Below are 18,604 nucleotides of genomic sequence, written 5' to 3'. Positions count from 1 at the left end.
TGCCACTTAACGACATTAAATTTACGATTTCGAGGAGTACCCACCAAACGACGGTGAGTGCGGAAGAAATTTGCTCCTCTATTTAACATTGGAAAATATTTGTGCTAACTTCACGAGCTTGCGGCCGTTGCAGAAAAACGCGCTTTTGGCCCGATACGACCCCGTTGATCCTAACGCGCGCGCCATAAACTTCATCGTTGGCATTCTTTCACTATTTCTGACAGATCATAATTTTGCGCGAATTTCGCTTCTCGAGCGGAAGCAAATAAATTCTGCCAACGAAGAATGTGTGCCAGCGGCGGAAGGAAATGGTAAAGTTTTTAAATTAAAACTGACATGCATGCTCTTTTCACGGGATGGAGCGAAATGGAACAGCGTCCGTCCGCCAGATGCACACCTGGTATTCTGTGAATTTGGTACAAACAAATGAACTTTTTCACAATTGAATCAGGTACAGGGTCAGCCCAATTGAAACTGGTCTACGAATAAAAAAGATCACCTTTCAATTTGTCAATAAACGACAAAACTATTGCAAACAGTTTACAAATAAGTTTTTCCACTCTAACTCAAGTAGAACGTGAGTGAGTGATTGTCGCTACATTTGTTTCCAAAATGGAAATCTTCCACAGCTAGACATTGCGCATTGGGGGAGCTGTTAGGGCAGGACACTAACAGGACTCGACAGGAGTAAATCTCAAGTGCAATTTTCAATTTTCAAGTGCGAAGAACGTGCCGGACAACCGAAAAAGTTTGAAGCCTCAGTAATTGAGGTAAACATTGGAACTTATGATAACTCTCTCAGCGAAATCTCTGGAAACACCAATCTACAACATTACAGGTGAAACAAATTGGATCTTGTATGAAGATCAGAAGAGGACCGATATTCAAACCTCAAGAAAAATATGTTGTTCTCAGGAAAACAAGAAAAATTGATGAGGTTGATGGCTGAGCTAAAAATACGTCTCACCCCAACTATCATTTAAATAAAAGTTGCACTACGCTTGTGGTGGGATCAAACAGAACTTATTTACTACGAGCTACTAATTTCTAATTAAACCTGGATGACCAGAATATGTGTCCACTTCAGACGCTTTTCTGCTAGGAAAACTTTGGATTTTTGTGTTCATATGAAAATGGAATAAAAACAAATCATACAGTGGTGGTCAGTAAAATGAGATCGCTGTTTTACTTTGTATACTGTATACTTAGTGACATTTGAAATATTGATATCATTGGTTTTATACATTGGAAACCTTAATTCTTAATTAATGAATTAACTGTATGTACACTGAGTCTTAAGTTTTCGGCGGAAATCACAGATGAAAATAACCGATAACAGAGAATGTTAATAAATAAAATTTTAGTTGTACGCACGCTCGAGATGTAACAAACAACGAGAGACAAACACGGTACCGTGTTTTATATGATAAACCATTTCCCCCCTTTATCACGTATCCATCACATTGCTGAATCCTGCATTGTTAACCACGAGGTGCATTTAATACTAATGAACAACCCATGCTGGTTCAGAAGAAATGTTAATTAAAGCACCAATGTGGGTTGGTCGATGGTTGTGTTGATAAATATTTTTCATCGGAAAAACAAAAACATTTCCATTGCTCGATCAATAGCGTATCGACAACACATATTTTCCATTTCCCGTTTTTCGAACGAACGTCGAATATCCACAAAGTTTGTCGAATCGCTGTTTGATTCATTATGCAGCTATGTCAACCACTACAACACACGCCACGCGGCGAGAAGTCAGCGGAAAAGGGCCCAAGAAGGAGAAGTAAACATTAATGGTAAAAATATGTTAATTAATCAACACGGAAGTAATGTCATGTACGGAGAGGGTATTCGATTTACATTTGCGTACACCTTTCCATATTGCTGATGCAGTTTCAATGAGTAGAATTTATGAGCAGAAGCTGCCTCTGAGTGGGGGTCCCTAATTCGTTCGTTAACATAAAATCAGTAATAGCAGCTTCGTACACACTAAATCGGAGCTTGTAACATTGCATTAAATATGCTAACTCACAAAAAATTCTCACAAACATATTCACCCGTTCAGCTTTACCTTTTGATTCCCTTCAACCAACACCAAAACCACGAAGTATCTAAACCACAGCAGATAACTTTTATACACCTCTGGTTTTTTTTCCTTTCCTTGCTCGGTAACTATACTTCTGCAAATCTGATACAAGAAAGCAAAAGTAAACACACGACGAAACGGCACGGAGTTTCCAACAATCAAGAAAGTTAATGTTTAATGTTTCATACAAACTATCCACACCGTACGGGCACGGCGACGGACTGCCACGGAACCAGCGGAAGCACCGGGACCCACCGAAATGGGCAAAAACTTTTAAAAGCCCGATCGTTTCACCGCAGATAGCAGAACTGGACTGGAAAAAATATGAAAACTAATCTACGATCACCGTCGTCGTCCCACGGCCCGTCACCGTCCCCTATCGCATGCCACCCCCTGCAAGGGTGGCACTCCGGACACTAAAATCGGGCGTACCTTGTTGCACAAGCACCAAACGAATCGGGTTAGGCTTTTTTTGTTGACGCGATGCGCGGGTTAGACGCCCGGTTTGTGGGTGGATTTTGGGAGAAGCAAATCGTTCCTTCTCACTCGCCCACCAAAACGGACATACGGAGGCGCAAGCAACTGTTTTCCCACCCCTTATTTTGGGGAGGAATAAAAAAAAACTTTTGTTTACAATTTGCCAAACAACCGACTGAAATGGGACAGGATCATCCATGCTTCGCCTACAAACAAGGCCACGGGGGCTACACAATAGACGGTGGTGGAAAAGCTTTCATTTTCCGTCAACCTTGGTGTTTCTGCAGGCAACAGCAACACGAAGCCCAAAACACTGTGTTCGCCTCCGCTCGAAAAGGGAAACGGCCAGTGCCAGTGTATTTTCACAGGACTGTGACCGTGCCTGTGTGGGTGTTTTTAGCCATTTTTTTCCTTTCGACATTCAAAAATAGTTCATCATGCAGTGATTTATAAATCCAAACGGAAACGCAAACTACATGATTGGCTTTTCGTGGCCATTCGGTAAGTTTCATTCAGAGCGGCTTCAGTTGAATAAAAAGGCTAAATTGATTATCTTCCGCCGAACCTTCCGGGGGTTGGGCTGCTAAATCAAAACTTGTTTCGCAAAGACAGACACGTGGCGTTTAGTAGCAGCACGGCACTACTGGATTGTGGGCGCGACTGTAGCATGCAAATTTAATTAAAAAGGATAAATTATACTGCCAAATATTCAGCGTACTTACAGTCTGTGCCTAAACGTGTCTTAGGACGAACGTTTAGTTACCATAATTTTAAATTGCATTGGGAAATTTGAATAATAAACGAAACCCAACAAAGGGATATTTGGAAAAAAAACAGTATGAGACATATATAGTAGTACATATTGATAGTTAAATATACAGTGATCGGGATAAATATAAAGAAAAATAACTTTTTTTCGAACAAAAACCAAACTATTTGATTAATTCATTCATTCAATTATTTCTGTGTACGCATGTAAGTAGAGATGCTATTATTGATAAGTTAAATAATTTGAAGTACTCGTAAACATGTTGCATTAAAATTATTTCAACTTAAAACATTTTCTGTTATGTTAAATTTCATAACTCATTGCTTAGCAAGAATGAGGCATTTTGTACATACTGCCTAAACAATTACTGTATAAAAGAGAACTATTTCTTAAGGGAGAAGGGGCGATGTAATGGAAAAGGAAGAAACATTGTACTTAACTCCTTGAAATGGCAAACATTCCACCAACAGAAGGCGTGCTATTTTAACTTTGTAAACTTAAAGTGGATTTAAGATGGCTAATAGTACACAAGCACCTAATTCATCAGAAATAAAGGATGAAATAGAAAAGCAAATAGAATGTAACTACGCACAGGAAAAATAATGTGAAAAATGGTGTCCCCTTCATATCTGTGAGCTTAACTAATTTGGATTTAATTACAGTGCAGAATATGCTACACAAAATTGAAAAGTAAAGTGAAAATTTCGAAGAATTAGCACGCCTCCTTAAACTAATTCTCATCCGTGTAATACGAATCTCCATCAATCTATTCTTGTTTTACATGTTTCTACCGAGTCGTTGACCTAGTCCTGGACAGTATTTTCTGTCCCCAGACCTTACTTATCATTAGCTAATGAGAAGGCACTGCTTGTCAGAGGAGTAACACACTGTCTAGACCCAAGAGGAATGTTCTTTGGTGGGTCGTACATTACAAGCTATCAGATTACCGTCAAAAAGCATAATGAAAAAGGTTTATGATAGCTTCATTTTACAATTAATTAAGCAGAGTACAATTTCGCAAAGCACAAACTAATGCTTACGTGTATATTACGTACTATACGTATTAAAATGTCAAACTGATGTGAAAATATAATCATTTTCATTTAAATTTCAATATGTTACCCTCATCTAACTTTAATAATTCCATATTATATTTCCCAATAACATTAACCATGTAATTAAAAACGGAGCATTACGACAATTGGTGCATAATTGCGTGCACTAGTCATTTCCTCGTGTAATAACTACAACGCCCAAAACTCTCTCTGACATTCCATGCGACGGCGGAAAACTTTTCCCTCTACCTTAAAGGATCAAGCAATGTGTAACAGTCTCCGCGTGTTCCACTCTGCTTATCATCATTGGACCAGACTCAAAACAGCCCGCAGTCAGAATGAAGTTTCCACCGACATCCGGGTAAAACATACACTGTACGTTTTCCGCCAGCTGGCAAGACTGCTTCCAACCGTGTACCAAATCAGCCGGAAACCAAAAACTTCCAGACAGATAACAAAAAAAAGCCCACGAATCCCAGCCGGCACGCTCCATTACATAAGGGTTTATAAGAAAGAAGGAAAAGCAACTGTCCCAGTTTATGAAGTGGCATCGCAAAATGTCGCCAACGGGAATCCGAAAGTTCAACGACGTCATTAGGGCCGAAAAAAGTGGAAATTGGAAAGGAAGTCACAAAAAGAAGGAAACCCATCCATCTCTCCCCCCCCGTCAATTGTTCAGCAGCAGACTAATCAATACGGTAATGTCCTGGAATCATGCAACACCACGCGGCTTGGTTCAACGGATTATTGTACAACTTAAAAAAAGGGCCCATAAATCAGCTTTTCTTGATCTGGTGGAACACGGCTCAGTTACATTACTGGTGGTCCATCATATTCCTGGTGACTGCCTTACTCCACCCAATACTCCACGTACACCCCTTTTTGTTTACAAAATACCCGGGATTTGCTAAAAATATACAAAGTACAGTTTAGAGAAAAGAACAAAACAGTTTTCCACCACGAAACTATTCCTACACGACAAAAATTTACAAACAACGATTGCACATACCGTGTTACGTCGCTTGAGCGGCATCGTTGTGGAGTTTCGTTGGTGTCGCTTCTGCCGTACGATTCCGCCCTGTCTCTCGGACCCTTTGTTAATAATCAGAAACAGCGGGTTGAAGGGCCGGGGTGGACCGTGTTTTCACGTCGTTCGCGGTTGGTACCGGTTGGCTAATTAATCAACCCGTCAACTGGACCACTTCCACCCTCGGTTGCTTCGTTCTGCCCAGGTCGGGGATGCCAAATTTGCCTCGTGGCTTCTGCCGTAATCCTATCCGTGACAGCTAAAATACTAACACGCTCGCCTACTACGTTACACAATCGATTCGTGACGGAGCGCGAAAAATGGGCGATCGAAATAAATGAAATTTATATAGCACACTCCCCGCCCCAACGGGCACGATTAGTCTGTTTTGAATTTGTGCCGAATTTGTTTTTCGCTTTTTTGTTTGCAAATTAGCGTTAAACTTCCGCGCTGAACAACCGGACAAGAGCGAACGAAACGACGAAAGCGGGAGGCGGGGGTCTGGGATTTTCCAACCAACCCCTAGAAGGCACCCTCGATGACGGTTTGTATTGATACACCGGATTGCCTATCTGCTAGGCGCTTAAAAATACGATCAACAACACTAATCAGATCACAGCAACCGTTAGTTGATTTTTCTTTTCTTTTTCAGCCGCTCGCTTGCCCGGGGCACAATGATTACAATTTGTTCGATGATTGCCCCGTAGGACAAATTTAGATAACCGGAATTCGATCGCTTTTTTAACACTGCCACGTATAGCCACGTCGCTTGCTGCTTCCGCTTGGCTTTAATTATTTTACGCTTTATTTTTGGGCTTCGGAAAAACTTTCAAGTGCTCCAAGCGAGACCAACTTCTCGGTAGTTTAAGAAACTTCTCTACTACAATCAACCGCTGTATAGTGCTCTCTCGCTCTAGACAAGTGAACATACACGCACTCACACACACCTCATTGAAGGGTAGCTCGATTGCTGTTTATTGCAGGTAAATAGCGACCGGTCGCCGTTCGTAGGGTAACCTGGTGGAAAATGTTCCTTCAATGGGGTAACCATGGATTCGATTACAATCGATGGCTACTTCGCTGTTTGCTGCTGCCGAAAGAGGCCATCACCATCAGCCAAGGTGAAACACGGTCATCATTGAGAGTTCAGTTCCAGTGTGTTTGAATATAAAACTAAATAACTAACAAACGGTGCGAACAATCAGTATGGAAAGCAGTTAAAAAGTGTAAAAATTGTCGCTTTATTAAAGGCGCTCACATGTGTATATAATACTTAGGTATAAGAATGTACAAAAAATGGTGTCAAAATATCATCATCGTTATTCGCGGAGTATAAATCAAACTTTCAATCTTTCTTTCATTTAAGGCACTCGTTCCAATATTGAAGCGCGTTGTGATGGAGGCGCTTCGCTGTTCTGTTGCTTTGCGCTTTCTAATGTAGAAAAATTAATCAGCCTTGACATACAGTGCCGAACGCTCACTGGATAGGACTCGCCTGTGCATTGCCAACGCTTGCTCATCGTATATGCGACGGATTCATTCTGGTCTGCCTTTTAAGATTGCCGGATGAAAATACCATCCAGCTCGTCCTGCAGCAGCAGATTACATTATTACGATGAATTTAAGAGAATGCAGATGGACCAGTAATGAGCCTGTAGCGTACAGCAATATAAGTGTTTAATTACGCTAATGGCCTCCGGGGACGACAGGTACGTACGGTCGAACGCACATAAACACAGGCGAATTGCATAGGCACTTTTTCGTGCGTCTCAAGCATGACGCGTGTTATCCGTCCTATTCTTAGCTATCACTTCAATCCTGCCCTTTGTCCTTCCTCCTACCGATAAATTAATTTAGCTGTCTTTGTATTGTCTCACTAGAATAAATAAGCAGTCTCTGAGGAGTGTGTGTGTGTGTGTCCCTGGTTTCCCTTTTCGCACTTCCGCACAAGGCACCGATCAGACCGAAGCCGATACAAAGCTAGCCGCCCACGTACCTACTACACAGGATCGAAGAAGCTACTCATGCCCCCTAATCTATCCATGCGTGCTATTAACCGTGCTGCCTACTACGGAACCATTGTGCCTGCGCCTTTTCCCCCTTCCACCGGAGCCATTGGCGATCAAACGGAATCGAACGGGATGTAATGCAGCCGTCTAATGAGCAATAAGGGCAACTCCGGCAGACATACGCTCACCACGAACAGAACCGGGCTGAATACGAGCAGCAAACCGGCCCAGATTGCCATCATCCAGACCGTGTTGGCACCTAGCAGCGATAGTGACATTATATTGTTCAGCAGTTCACTTTGATCCGGACGCCCGCCCGGTGTCGTTCTTCCAGCGAAAGGCGCAACCGATTTGCACGAACGGTGTGCTTGTGTGTAGGTGTGGCGAATAGATGTGTACGTAGAATGGTTAATATCTCGGCACTTTCAAGTAGCTATGTCGTTGAAGCGGAACTTGTGAGGAAGTAGAGCTTAAACCGTTCCTCTTTACGAAACTAGGAACGCCACCTGGATGTTGAAAGATAAGAACGAAAAGGGAAAGAAAGAGAGAAGGAATCGGCAGGATTAGCAAAACAGCAAAATCAGCATTTAATAATGGGAGGAGTAAAATGTTTATGGAAATTTAACATTTTTAATTAATTCACTAACACGTATCATCGCGCCGACAGTAAAAGTGCTTAAGTGTAAATTTTAATTAGAACCACTCTAACACACTTCAAGTAAACATGGTAGAGATATGATCTTTTCCCACTTGCTAACAACGTTATGTTTTTGAAATTTATGTAGAATAGAGTACAAAAAAATACACACCCACCGTATTTATGTTAAAGATAACACCATATACGCATGTAGGTAGGTAATGCTTTCACCCAAAACAGTCCAATGTAATCGTGCCGGACGAATATTAAATATCTTTGGATAGGGAATCCACAAACATCACAACTCCTCCTTTTGCATAAAAGTGAATTTCCATCGCCCTGCGTAAAAGATCCTTCAAAAACCCACCACACTTCGAAATCAATACCGTAAGAGGATTCTTAAGATGCCCTCACACTTCTGCGAGGGAGAGAACTTTAAGTGATAAGGATAAGCGCACCTTGTGCTGACACATCCGTAAAATGCCATCCACTCCAAAGAAAAGGTAGCTTGCGTGAATGAACTCAGTATTCTATCATCTTCTTGCCTGTTTGCCCTACAGCTCACTTTTCCCCAACCATTCTTCGGCCACAAACCAACCATAGAATTAGGAAAAGCATTTTCTATGGCCCCGATGCGAACAGACATGAAAAATGGAAAAGTCATCAATTCCCGTCGCCCGGCATACTGGATTTTGTACGTGCTGTCATTCACAGTGACCCGGGCTATCCGGTGTCGCTCTGGGACACTTATCCTCCAAAAATTTCCACTGCCCTCACCGCAAAGGGAACTCGAAGCGGAAAGCAATTTATCGGACGGAACATCTTCGTTCAGGAGAACCATCGCGTTATGATGGATTTAACGTGCACAGTTTCCCCGCCTGAAACAGTGCGTGTTTTCGCACGTACATCTAAATGGACCGCAACTGACAGCAGTTTAGGTGCTTTCTATCATGATTTCGTTGGTTGGGGCGTTGGTGCAAAACATGTAACATGGGCCACCCGTTCACTCGCGCTCGCGTTTCGAGAGATGTTTGTGTGCGCATTTGATTAATCATCGCGTCTGCTTGCCACGGTCATTCATGGATTCAATAGTTACGCAGCTCGACCATTGCTTACCCTGACCCGATGGACCACCCGACATAACGTGCTGGGGATGCTGGGTGGGGAGGCGACACGATTGCACGCAGCACTGCCACATTAAATATCAAAAAACAACATCTCAACTCGTAGGCACCCGCGTGCCATCCATACGCAGTGGACGGACTCATTATGCGACCTTCACCAATCGTCGATTACTGTCTGACGCGGTGGTGGTGGCGGTGGTAACGACGGTATGCCGCTTGAGAAACTTGACCAACTTATGAAAACGAGGCGCCGCGCAATTAAAGCTTTTATTGCTGCTATGTCAGCTTCATTTCAATGTCCCTAAAATCCTCAAAATGGTTCACTAAAGTTCGCAGTCCGCTCATAAAACAGAGGAAAACTATCAGAAATATTAATGATATCCTTGTGTCTATCAACGATCCGCACAGACGATCAACCCGAACACTAAGCATTGGTTACATTCCTTTAAGGCTCGATGCGAACCACAAACAAAACCCACCACAACAGTTGGCTTGTTATGCTAGACTTGTTCTACAGTCATTGAACCGTAAACAACCATCAAGGAAGGTGCGCGTTCAAGCTTAAGAACTATGAGCCTTTACACCATTGCCTAATGCTGCCGTCTCGTGAAGAGAACGCTAATCTGCGTCACGCATTCACGACCAAGAAACAGCATTCGACACGAATCACCTTGGAGGACTTCCCCCGATTTGATTTTTGATGGCCACAGCAGGAAGCTAGTTTGACGAGTTCTGTGGGAGATTTCAAAGCAAATGACATCAGTTTGGTGAGCTTTTTTCAGTCGGTGGTCGAATTTCCGGGCATTATTCTTAACATTCTCTCCCGATGATTGTGCTGAAAGCAACACAGAAACCGTCTTACCGAACGTGCCAGTACAATAAAACGGAAAGTATATAACGCTACGGTTGATCCGGTACGGCGCGCGAACGCATCCGCATAGTAAATTACAGCAATAATAGCGCCAAATGGTCGAAATCTTTACGGAATCGGGAGACACAGATGACGAAAACCTGTTCGTATAATGCAGTGGTCGACAGTCAGCTGATTTTGTCCAATTTACAGCATAAACTCTTAACATAAATATATGTGTTATTATTAGGTTAAATATTTTAAATATTAAGCAGTCGTATAAAGTCTTTGGGGAAATCCTCTCCTATTCTGTCACAAGGGTACAGAATAGGGAAATAATGAACAGGAACATCTCTAACAGGTGCAGCTCAAGATGTTAGGTGGACAAAAGGTTGTTAAAAATTGTGCATCTTTCTCTACATTTTCCAAAATAGTAAATAAATTTCCACCATTTAACAGTCTGCCGATCCCTGACGTAACTGTATACATATACTGAATTCGACCAATGCGAATTAACGCAGAGCAACGGTTTTTGGTGTTAGCGAATTTCATTCGCACATACTTTGTTGAAAAACACCTTTCTATTTCTGTTCCATTTTTGTTGTTTGCCTTCTTGGCCGACAGGCAACTTTAGTACACGGAACTCAGGTTTGTTTTCTCTTCCGGCCTCTTAAGAAAAGTTAATAACACATCTTTTCCCCTATAAAAAAGATATTTTTGAACAGTTCCAAACGGTATGTGAATTTTCCTAGTCGTCTGCAGTCGATCGGCAAGCAAAGACATTGGAAATACGCTTTTTGTTACGAAACTTATTCATTCTAGACATTCTAGACATGACTGGTAGCAGTGACTCGGTGAAAGGGATCCCAATGGTATTCGAAAATGACATTCACATATGTAACTGTACCCGCTGTAAACCAGCATTCGTAAGCCACCCTCGGCAGTGTTGAATTATTAAAATTCTTAATTGTTACCACATGGCCCTCGTGGGGCATCGGAACACAACTCCCCCCGTGCCCTAATAACTTCGCCGGCTTGTGAATGTGAACAACGTACACTATTTATGGCCACCCTTCCATTCACAAACCAATCGATACATATTCGTCCTTCCAAATGTAAAGGACAGCCGTTCGTAGTGGTTTCCCAACATTTTACACCACACGCCCTTTCGTTTTGATAGGCCGCATAACTTCTTCCCCAAGCCTAACCAAACTGTTATCTTCTACAAGCTGCTTCACGGGAGTGATTCTATCCAAATGCCAGTGGCGATGATATAACTTCAGCAACCACTTTAATGTGGGCCTTTCGATGCATCCAACCGGTACACAGGCAGACACCGAGTTATTGGAGACCGAGTCAGAGTCTTTTGGGAAAGTCACCTAACCACCGTTCAGAGTGGGGGTCTTTATGTCTCAATTTAGTCTAAGAGACTGTTCCACCATTTCCAACACTTTAGAGCACCTTCAAATACGTACTTCTGGAAGTTGAACAAACGCGGACGAGCTATTTAGCCGCAATGAAGCTTCTTCTTCACTGATGATGAGCCAATGCAACCGGATCGGAATTGTGTTGCGTTCTTCTCACGCTCAGACGATTAACGCGATCACCACTGCACCGAGCAACACACGCAGCTCTCTTATCTCCCTGCACTGATCGTTTGATATTATTGATGATGGAGCTCCAATCGATGCTTCCCACTAGCCTTTCCTATGACCAAACGAACGCATATATCGATTTCAAACCAATCGTAACACTCGAGGTGCCTAGTAGCTTGAGAGCTCTGACATAAAACCACCGTCCACCGTGAGTGGAGTTCGATTCGATTACACCACACTTCCCACTGTCGACTTGGGACTGTATGTTTGTTTGGTTGGTGGAGCGTGGGCTCGGCTAGGCCGCGTGCTGCTCGTGGCCAGTGTCGCGAAACTACTGAACCTAACCTGCATCACCATACCATCAAATAAGCCTTTCCGTGTGCCCGCAGCGGTGGGGAATATGAGCGTTGTGTGCCAGCCCAGCGCAACGCAAAAAAGGTTGCTGGCCGCCAATATGATCGGCAGTATTACGCACACCGTCACGCGTATGATGAGGGCAAGAACTGGTTCTCTACTATGGTTCCGAGCAAAACGAGAAGAACGCAACTTGGAAGCAACGATCGCTACGCGTACGGTCGCACGTTGACCATGTTTGTTTTGCTTCTTTTTGTAAACTTTTACCGCGTTAAACTGTAGTGGTTTCGTTTGGATTTTTCTCCTCTCTATCTGCCATTCTTTTTATCGTTGTCCTCCGTGATTTTACTATTACTCTCGTTTGCTTTTACTTCCATTTATACGTTTGCTTTTGTTGTTTACAAACAAACTCAGCCTACGGTTCTTGTTTCTGTGCTGTGGAGTAGATATTAATCAATGATAATTCATTCCCATCCAATAAGATCGCCCAATCTGGTTCTATGAAACAGGTTTAGGTTATATTTAATTTATCAAAACGAAGCAAAGAAAAGAATTGGCGTCTAAAATAAAATCAATCTTATTTTTAGAACCAACCCAGCTCTTTAATCCATCACCATCAAGCTCATAGTTAACGATCGACATCTAACGCATGTCAAGCTGATCACTCCATCCACAAAGGGAGGCTCTCAAATGCAAAGCAAAAAAAACAGCACATCATTCAACAAAGATTCAGTGCCGGGCCCACCGGTTGAAGGTAAACCGGTAAGAGTTGAAGGTCTCCGGGCATGTAGATGAAAACATTGTAATTGTTGTGGAGGGAGGCAAGTACAAATGCATGTTGTGGCGCGATAAAGACGTGAGTGTCGGGAGGGTGTCTTAAGTTAAGGCAAAACATGCCATGGCTAGCAGTATGCGGTGTGATGTACCGGTGAACTAATTAATCATTAAAGAACTACACGTTCCACTCGAGTTAAACGGATGAACAAGGAAAAACGCAACCTTTTTTCTTGGGCTCGTGTGGTTTTTTGTTAGATAAATGATTTGTTAATATTTTGTTTAAAAGTGTACACCTTATAGGACAAAAAATTCTCGATCTTGGTAAAATGTCCAAAATCTTCACTCTCCTTAATCAATGTTGATGGATTTAAAGGCACAGGATCATAATACTACTCTTTCATGGTCACTCAATAAAAAAAAATACATACTTTAACATGGGATTTGAGAATAAGGGATTTTAACATGTTTTGTACTGTACGAAACTCACCACAAAACTCGCATCGTCTTGAGTTTGAACAAAGAGCAATGCAGATTGCATACCGTTAGGCGCATAACAAGAGCTCACTATTTTGGTGGGGTGAAATCTGATGGGCGAATCTAATTAAGATTCATGAAAGTAAATGCTTCGTATCACCAAATCATGGACACTTGCAATGTAGTAATACAAAAATAATATACCATTGCAGGTTCATTATTCCACGCAAAAAAATCACGCATGAAAACATTCCCCAGCTGACAGCCAAACGGTTTGCACAATATTCTTAACCGGTTGTGCAATATTCTATCATATGTTTGGAATAACTTAATAGTGATTCATTTGGATGTCCAAAGATTCATAATTGTAATAGTTTCATTAACTTTGAGACTCGACTAATGATTCAAATGACCCTTCTAAAAAAATCACTCCAAAAAACATATTACAAAGAGCAAAATTGCAAGCAAATTTAAAATCCAGTTCGCTGTTAAAAAAGATTTTTTTTCTTTTATAAGAACTCCTAGAATTCTTAATTCATTGGTTGATCTAATACCAATACTTATACGGAAACGCAATGCCATTAACTACAAAAATTGACACAGAAAATCTGACTTTATATCCGTTCCGCGCTTTACATCCATTCGTAATCCCCTTACTGCACATTCTCATAAAACTGGCTACTTACATGATGTAGTAGTAACTATCCCGATCGGCCGCTTTATGAGTTCTCATGGTCCCATTGACTCCTCCGCCAACAGAACCGGATCGGCTGCCGGGCCCACCGCTACCACCCGCCGAAGACGACGAAGCCGAATACGAGGGGCTCGCCGTTGATGGTTTCATTGACGTCATGGCAGACACTTGGCCGAACAGATTTCGCAAGTTGTCCATGGTCAACCAGTGTTGAATAATGCGACGTGTGTGTGATGATGTTCTTCTGCTGGCGAACTCAAGCGTGTAAGCTCGAATTTGGTTGCGTGGTGCCAACGAGACGGTCACTTAAACAACTGTACGACTATTTCCGACGCAATAACAATAAAACGTCCAATACTGAACTATTCTCTTCTCGTTCGCTGGCAGATAGGGCTGATGACAGTCCTTTTTGTGTTTCTGGTTTAAGCTCTCTTTAGATGGGAAGCAGCAATATGCTACTGTGGTACCACTTTCCGGGTATGATCGACGAATCCAATCGAGATGCACAGAATCTTCGTGTTTATCAAGTGTGCTCTGCCGTTGTCCGCACAAGGAAGCAGCAAAAAGAAATACACGCACACTGGGAGACAGCTTCAGCAAAACAACCTGCAAATAAAAGCAAAGAAACGCATTTATTGTGTGAAGACGCGCCGGTCCCGGTTCGTTTGGTGGGGATGGTTAATGGAAGCCCGTTGTGTTGTGTTTGATAATTCAATTTTGGAGGCCCGAACAGGTCTTATCAGCTTCGGCCTATTGCGCGACGCTGGTACGGTGGGAGTTGGGGACCGAATGGCATTTATTTGTGTCGCTTTGTGCGATCTTTACCCCGCCAACTGTTGGGGGGCAAACCAAACCTCCAAACATGGTTCAGAATGGACTGTTACCAAGGCCACACAACGTACAGCAGTACAATGCGGGTCAATCGATTTCGATAGTGACGCTCCTCCATCCAATTCTCGAACATTTCTTCATGCTCCAGACGGCTATGACGATTGGCTCGATTGTATTAAGACAACTTGAAGGTCCAAATTGGTGCATTAGCAATCTTTCTTTTGATTTCTTTGTTATAGAAATCCGTGTACCTAATTCTTTAAATGCAATATATCAGATTACGAATCTTCAACAATTTTATTTAGTAACTCAATTCAGCCATTGCGCGAATCTCGAACGCTCTTTAAGCAAAATAGTACAATGAAAAGCACTTAACTAATTTTCGATGCCTTCTAATACGCAGCACGGGAAGGTCGATCGCTTTGCTGTTGAAATAAAAACCCTACTCTACACACTCTATAAACTATCCAACCTTACCACTCAAAGCCGGCTCTAAGCTGTGCCCTTTCGTAACCAAGAAGCGGACGGGTTAGTTAATGCAAAAGTCCCACTCACACGCATCAAAGTGGGCAAAGTCGAAGTGGCTCGATTTTATAGTTTCGCTGCAACGGTTGCTGCGATCGAAACGGGGTACAAAGTACAGCGCGTCCGAACACAGATGCGAACGGGTGGTTGGTTTTCACGGTGACCCTGTCCAACTCGGTGAAGTGGATGGGGGTTGGCAGTGTACGGCCAGAGACATACATGCTGCCAGTTCTCATCCTTCTTCCGGTCAGTTATATGCGGTGTGTTCAATGGTGTTCGTTGACACAAAACGCTCAAATGGCGTCAAGTCGTTCACTTTGCGCTGCCCTTCATTGAAAATAGCTTTGCCAACAGTTATCCGCTCTCAGGATAATAAGATCGACGTGAGTGAGGAGTTATTTATGGGCTTTATGATAAGAAACTCATTAGAGGCTGCAAAGCTTCACCAAACAGGCGATAAGATCAGAGATAAGATCACAAAGTAGCCGATTATTTTCTAGGACTTTTGGTTCAAGTTTCTGTATCCAGACAATGCGATTACAAACAGCATGGGCCTACAAGAGGAACAAATAATGAAAGTATTAAAAAACAGGTTTAAATGCGAAACCGTACATTTTAAAATCCTACTTGGATTGGGGATGATCCAGGGTTCGACAAAGCATAAATTATGTTAAATTTTGTACAACCAAACTGAGCTTCGGGAAGCTATAGTATATGTCTTTAAAAACCAAACCATACCACATATTACAAACCAACTAGACAAAATGCCAAAAATTGCGTGACTTTGTAAAATAATGATTATTTCAATCTTTCGACCACTGAAGCAGTCCTTCATGTGCGTATGTTTGTGTGGGGTTTTATCTTGCGAATCAAAACAAAAACATTGGCTGTCTCCGGTTTTTCTTGCGCATTCCTTTTATCTTCGAAGCATTTATCACTTCATTCGCTTCTTTATGGTTTTATTTTGGCTTGCGAGGTGGTTTATTCCCACTTGAACTCCACATCACGAAATGCGTAATTGTTTTCTGCTAATCCACAAAAATTGCAGCCCTCAAAACAAAGTCATAACATTTGCGTTGGCCATAGCATGCCGGCATAGCAGAAAGAATTGGTTGATAATGCGGAGACCCAGTCGACACATTTATTATCTCTTTTATGAGCTATTTTTGGCACACGGCCTACTACTGATGCTGGTGTCGGTACCGTTCTGATCATACGATGGTTTCCATGTTGTGTTTTACCATAATCTCATAAGCAACATAGCAACGGACAAAAAGCATTCTTCTCCACCCATCATCATCATCATCATCATAATCAGTAGCATTCAATATTTGGCAAATGGTTCGAAGCAAAACACAGACACTTTTCACCGGAACGGAACGATTGCCGTAGCTTACCCTACACGATGTTGCCGCGACATGGGGGTGGAATTTTCTAATCGACAGTTCCGAAAAGCATTTCGGGTTTTTGATGACTTTTGACAGATTTTTTGTTCGTACTTTACACAACAAACAATAAAAAAACACACCCTACAAGCGTCCATTTCTACACCAGCGTTGCCACTTCATCGTCATGCACAGTTCACCAGCTCAGGGCACAACTTTTAATTAAATTTACACCGCCACTGGTTGCGACTGTTGAATAAAACCCACCTTTATTCTGGAGTCACCGTCACTTTTGTTTCACACAATGTACACGAATTGCTGCTTGTTTGTTTCGTAGCAAAACTTTTTCGGGGTTATATTTTTTTGCACACTTTAAAACTGACGACCGTCGGAGTAAACGCACCCACCAAAGCGTGAAGTGCGAAAGCAAAACTGGAAATGAAAAGCTTCCACCAATGCACTGGACGGGGTCCTTTATACTGGGAAACACATACAGTGCGTTTAACAGCAGTTTGTACCAAAGCAGGCTTATCTTTCGAATAAAATACTACAGGAAAATTATTCGCAGAATTACATTTTACTCGCCCTTTGAAAGGTTTTTGCAATATTTGGTGATATCTTCTGTTTTGTTAAAGAATAAAGATTTTCATAGAAAATTCGACTTACAGTGCGAAATTGTCTTCACCGCACTGTAAGTGCATTAGCGAAGATGTGGTTGTGTGTTTGCTGAGATAGTCGTACCCACTGTGGAGAGAGCAGGATGGAAAACAAACAAACAAGCTATTCATACACTAGTGAACATCAAAACTCGGACAAGGAAAAGGTCTGTGTTTTTGTTGATTTCATGTTAAAAAGTTTACGAAACACGAAATGCAATAATTTAAGGATATGAAAGAAACCATATTTAAAAGTAAATTAAAATAATCCTTTGATACAAGCGAAGAGAACGAAAAACAGAAAGGCAAAAATGTAGGAAACACTCAGCAAACAGCTGATGGAAACAATCCTATAGAGCACACAACGCGAACCCTTGAACAAATTATCTTTTGGTTTGTCTTTCTTTTTGGGAAAAAAGAATAATGACTACTTTTCGGGTGTCGCTTGTACTGCACCATGGTGGCCTAACTACCTGTGTCCGGTATGGAAAATTTCCAAAACTCGTTAACCCCGAAAAGTTTTACCCTTGTAGATTGGAATAATACTAGAAGCGTTACAGACTGGTTTTGGAATGTATTTCCGGAACACCGGTTGCTCTAGCCAAAATTCCAGGTCTCCTGATGTGTGGATGCGTTTTGGAAGTTGAATCAATTGTCCAATCAAAAAGGGTTCCAATTGATATGAAAACCCAGCACTACAGTTCAGTGAAGATCATGAAAACCATGCTTTATCTCCAGTCTTTGATTTACAACGGACCAAAGCTAGTAGGAATTGGATTTTTAAACAGTTTCCTTTCGGTTGTTTGATTTAATTTGGATTTTCCCACAATTCTCAGGTTCTTTTAAAATCCACATGTAAATCTGGAGAATCTAGGGAATGCCCAAAAAACACAAATGTAAACCGCTGTACAGTATCGTTAGCGCCACATACGAATAGTACGCTTTAATCATTCTGAACATCTCCAATAGTAATAGAATACAACAGCCTTACCTCACAGACCGGTATAGCAGGAGCTCCACGCGAAGACGATTACTCGTGCATAAACCACCAGTTCTAACCAGTTCGAAGCAAACCTGCACGCCCATTGCTGCATTTGCACACAGACGCCACAGGCTGATCGTATGACCCCTATTACAGTATCTACAAACTGATCGATCGCTCTAAGATGCTACGATTTCATTAAGTGCCGGGTGTAAAAAGTGCAAACAATCTAGACTTCCAACGATGGATAGATTTCCCTGGTCAGATGCGCAATAACCCGCAACCGGC

General features: G+C 42.1%; 1 protein-coding gene across 1 annotated transcript; it reads right to left on the bottom strand.

The window, feature by feature from the left end:
- Positions 1 to 6,677: 6,677 nt before the first annotated feature.
- LOC128302490 (uncharacterized) lies at positions 6,678 to 17,258 on the bottom strand. Its single transcript, XM_053039325.1, has 3 exons — positions 16,946 to 17,258; positions 13,930 to 14,543; positions 6,678 to 7,938 (listed from the first exon to the last, which is right to left on the bottom strand). The coding sequence occupies exons 2-3, from the start codon at positions 14,133 to 14,135 to the stop codon at positions 7,926 to 7,928; spliced, it is 219 nt and encodes a 72-aa protein (XP_052895285.1). The 5' UTR covers positions 14,136 to 14,543; positions 16,946 to 17,258; the 3' UTR covers positions 6,678 to 7,925.
- Positions 17,259 to 18,604: the final 1,346 nt, after the last annotated feature.

The sequence above is a fragment of the Anopheles moucheti genome, chromosome 3, assembly GCF_943734755.1.
Source record: "Anopheles moucheti chromosome 3, idAnoMoucSN_F20_07, whole genome shotgun sequence".
Classification (NCBI taxonomy): Eukaryota; Metazoa; Arthropoda; class Insecta; order Diptera; family Culicidae; genus Anopheles; species Anopheles moucheti.
Note: the sequence above shows the minus strand (reverse complement) of the source record. Positions and strands in the feature narration are given on the sequence as shown.

Coding starts and splice junctions, on each gene's coding strand:
- LOC128302490 (XM_053039325.1), bottom strand. CDS start 14,135: ATGGACAACTTGCGAAATCTGTTCGGCCAAGTGTCTGCCATGACGTCA.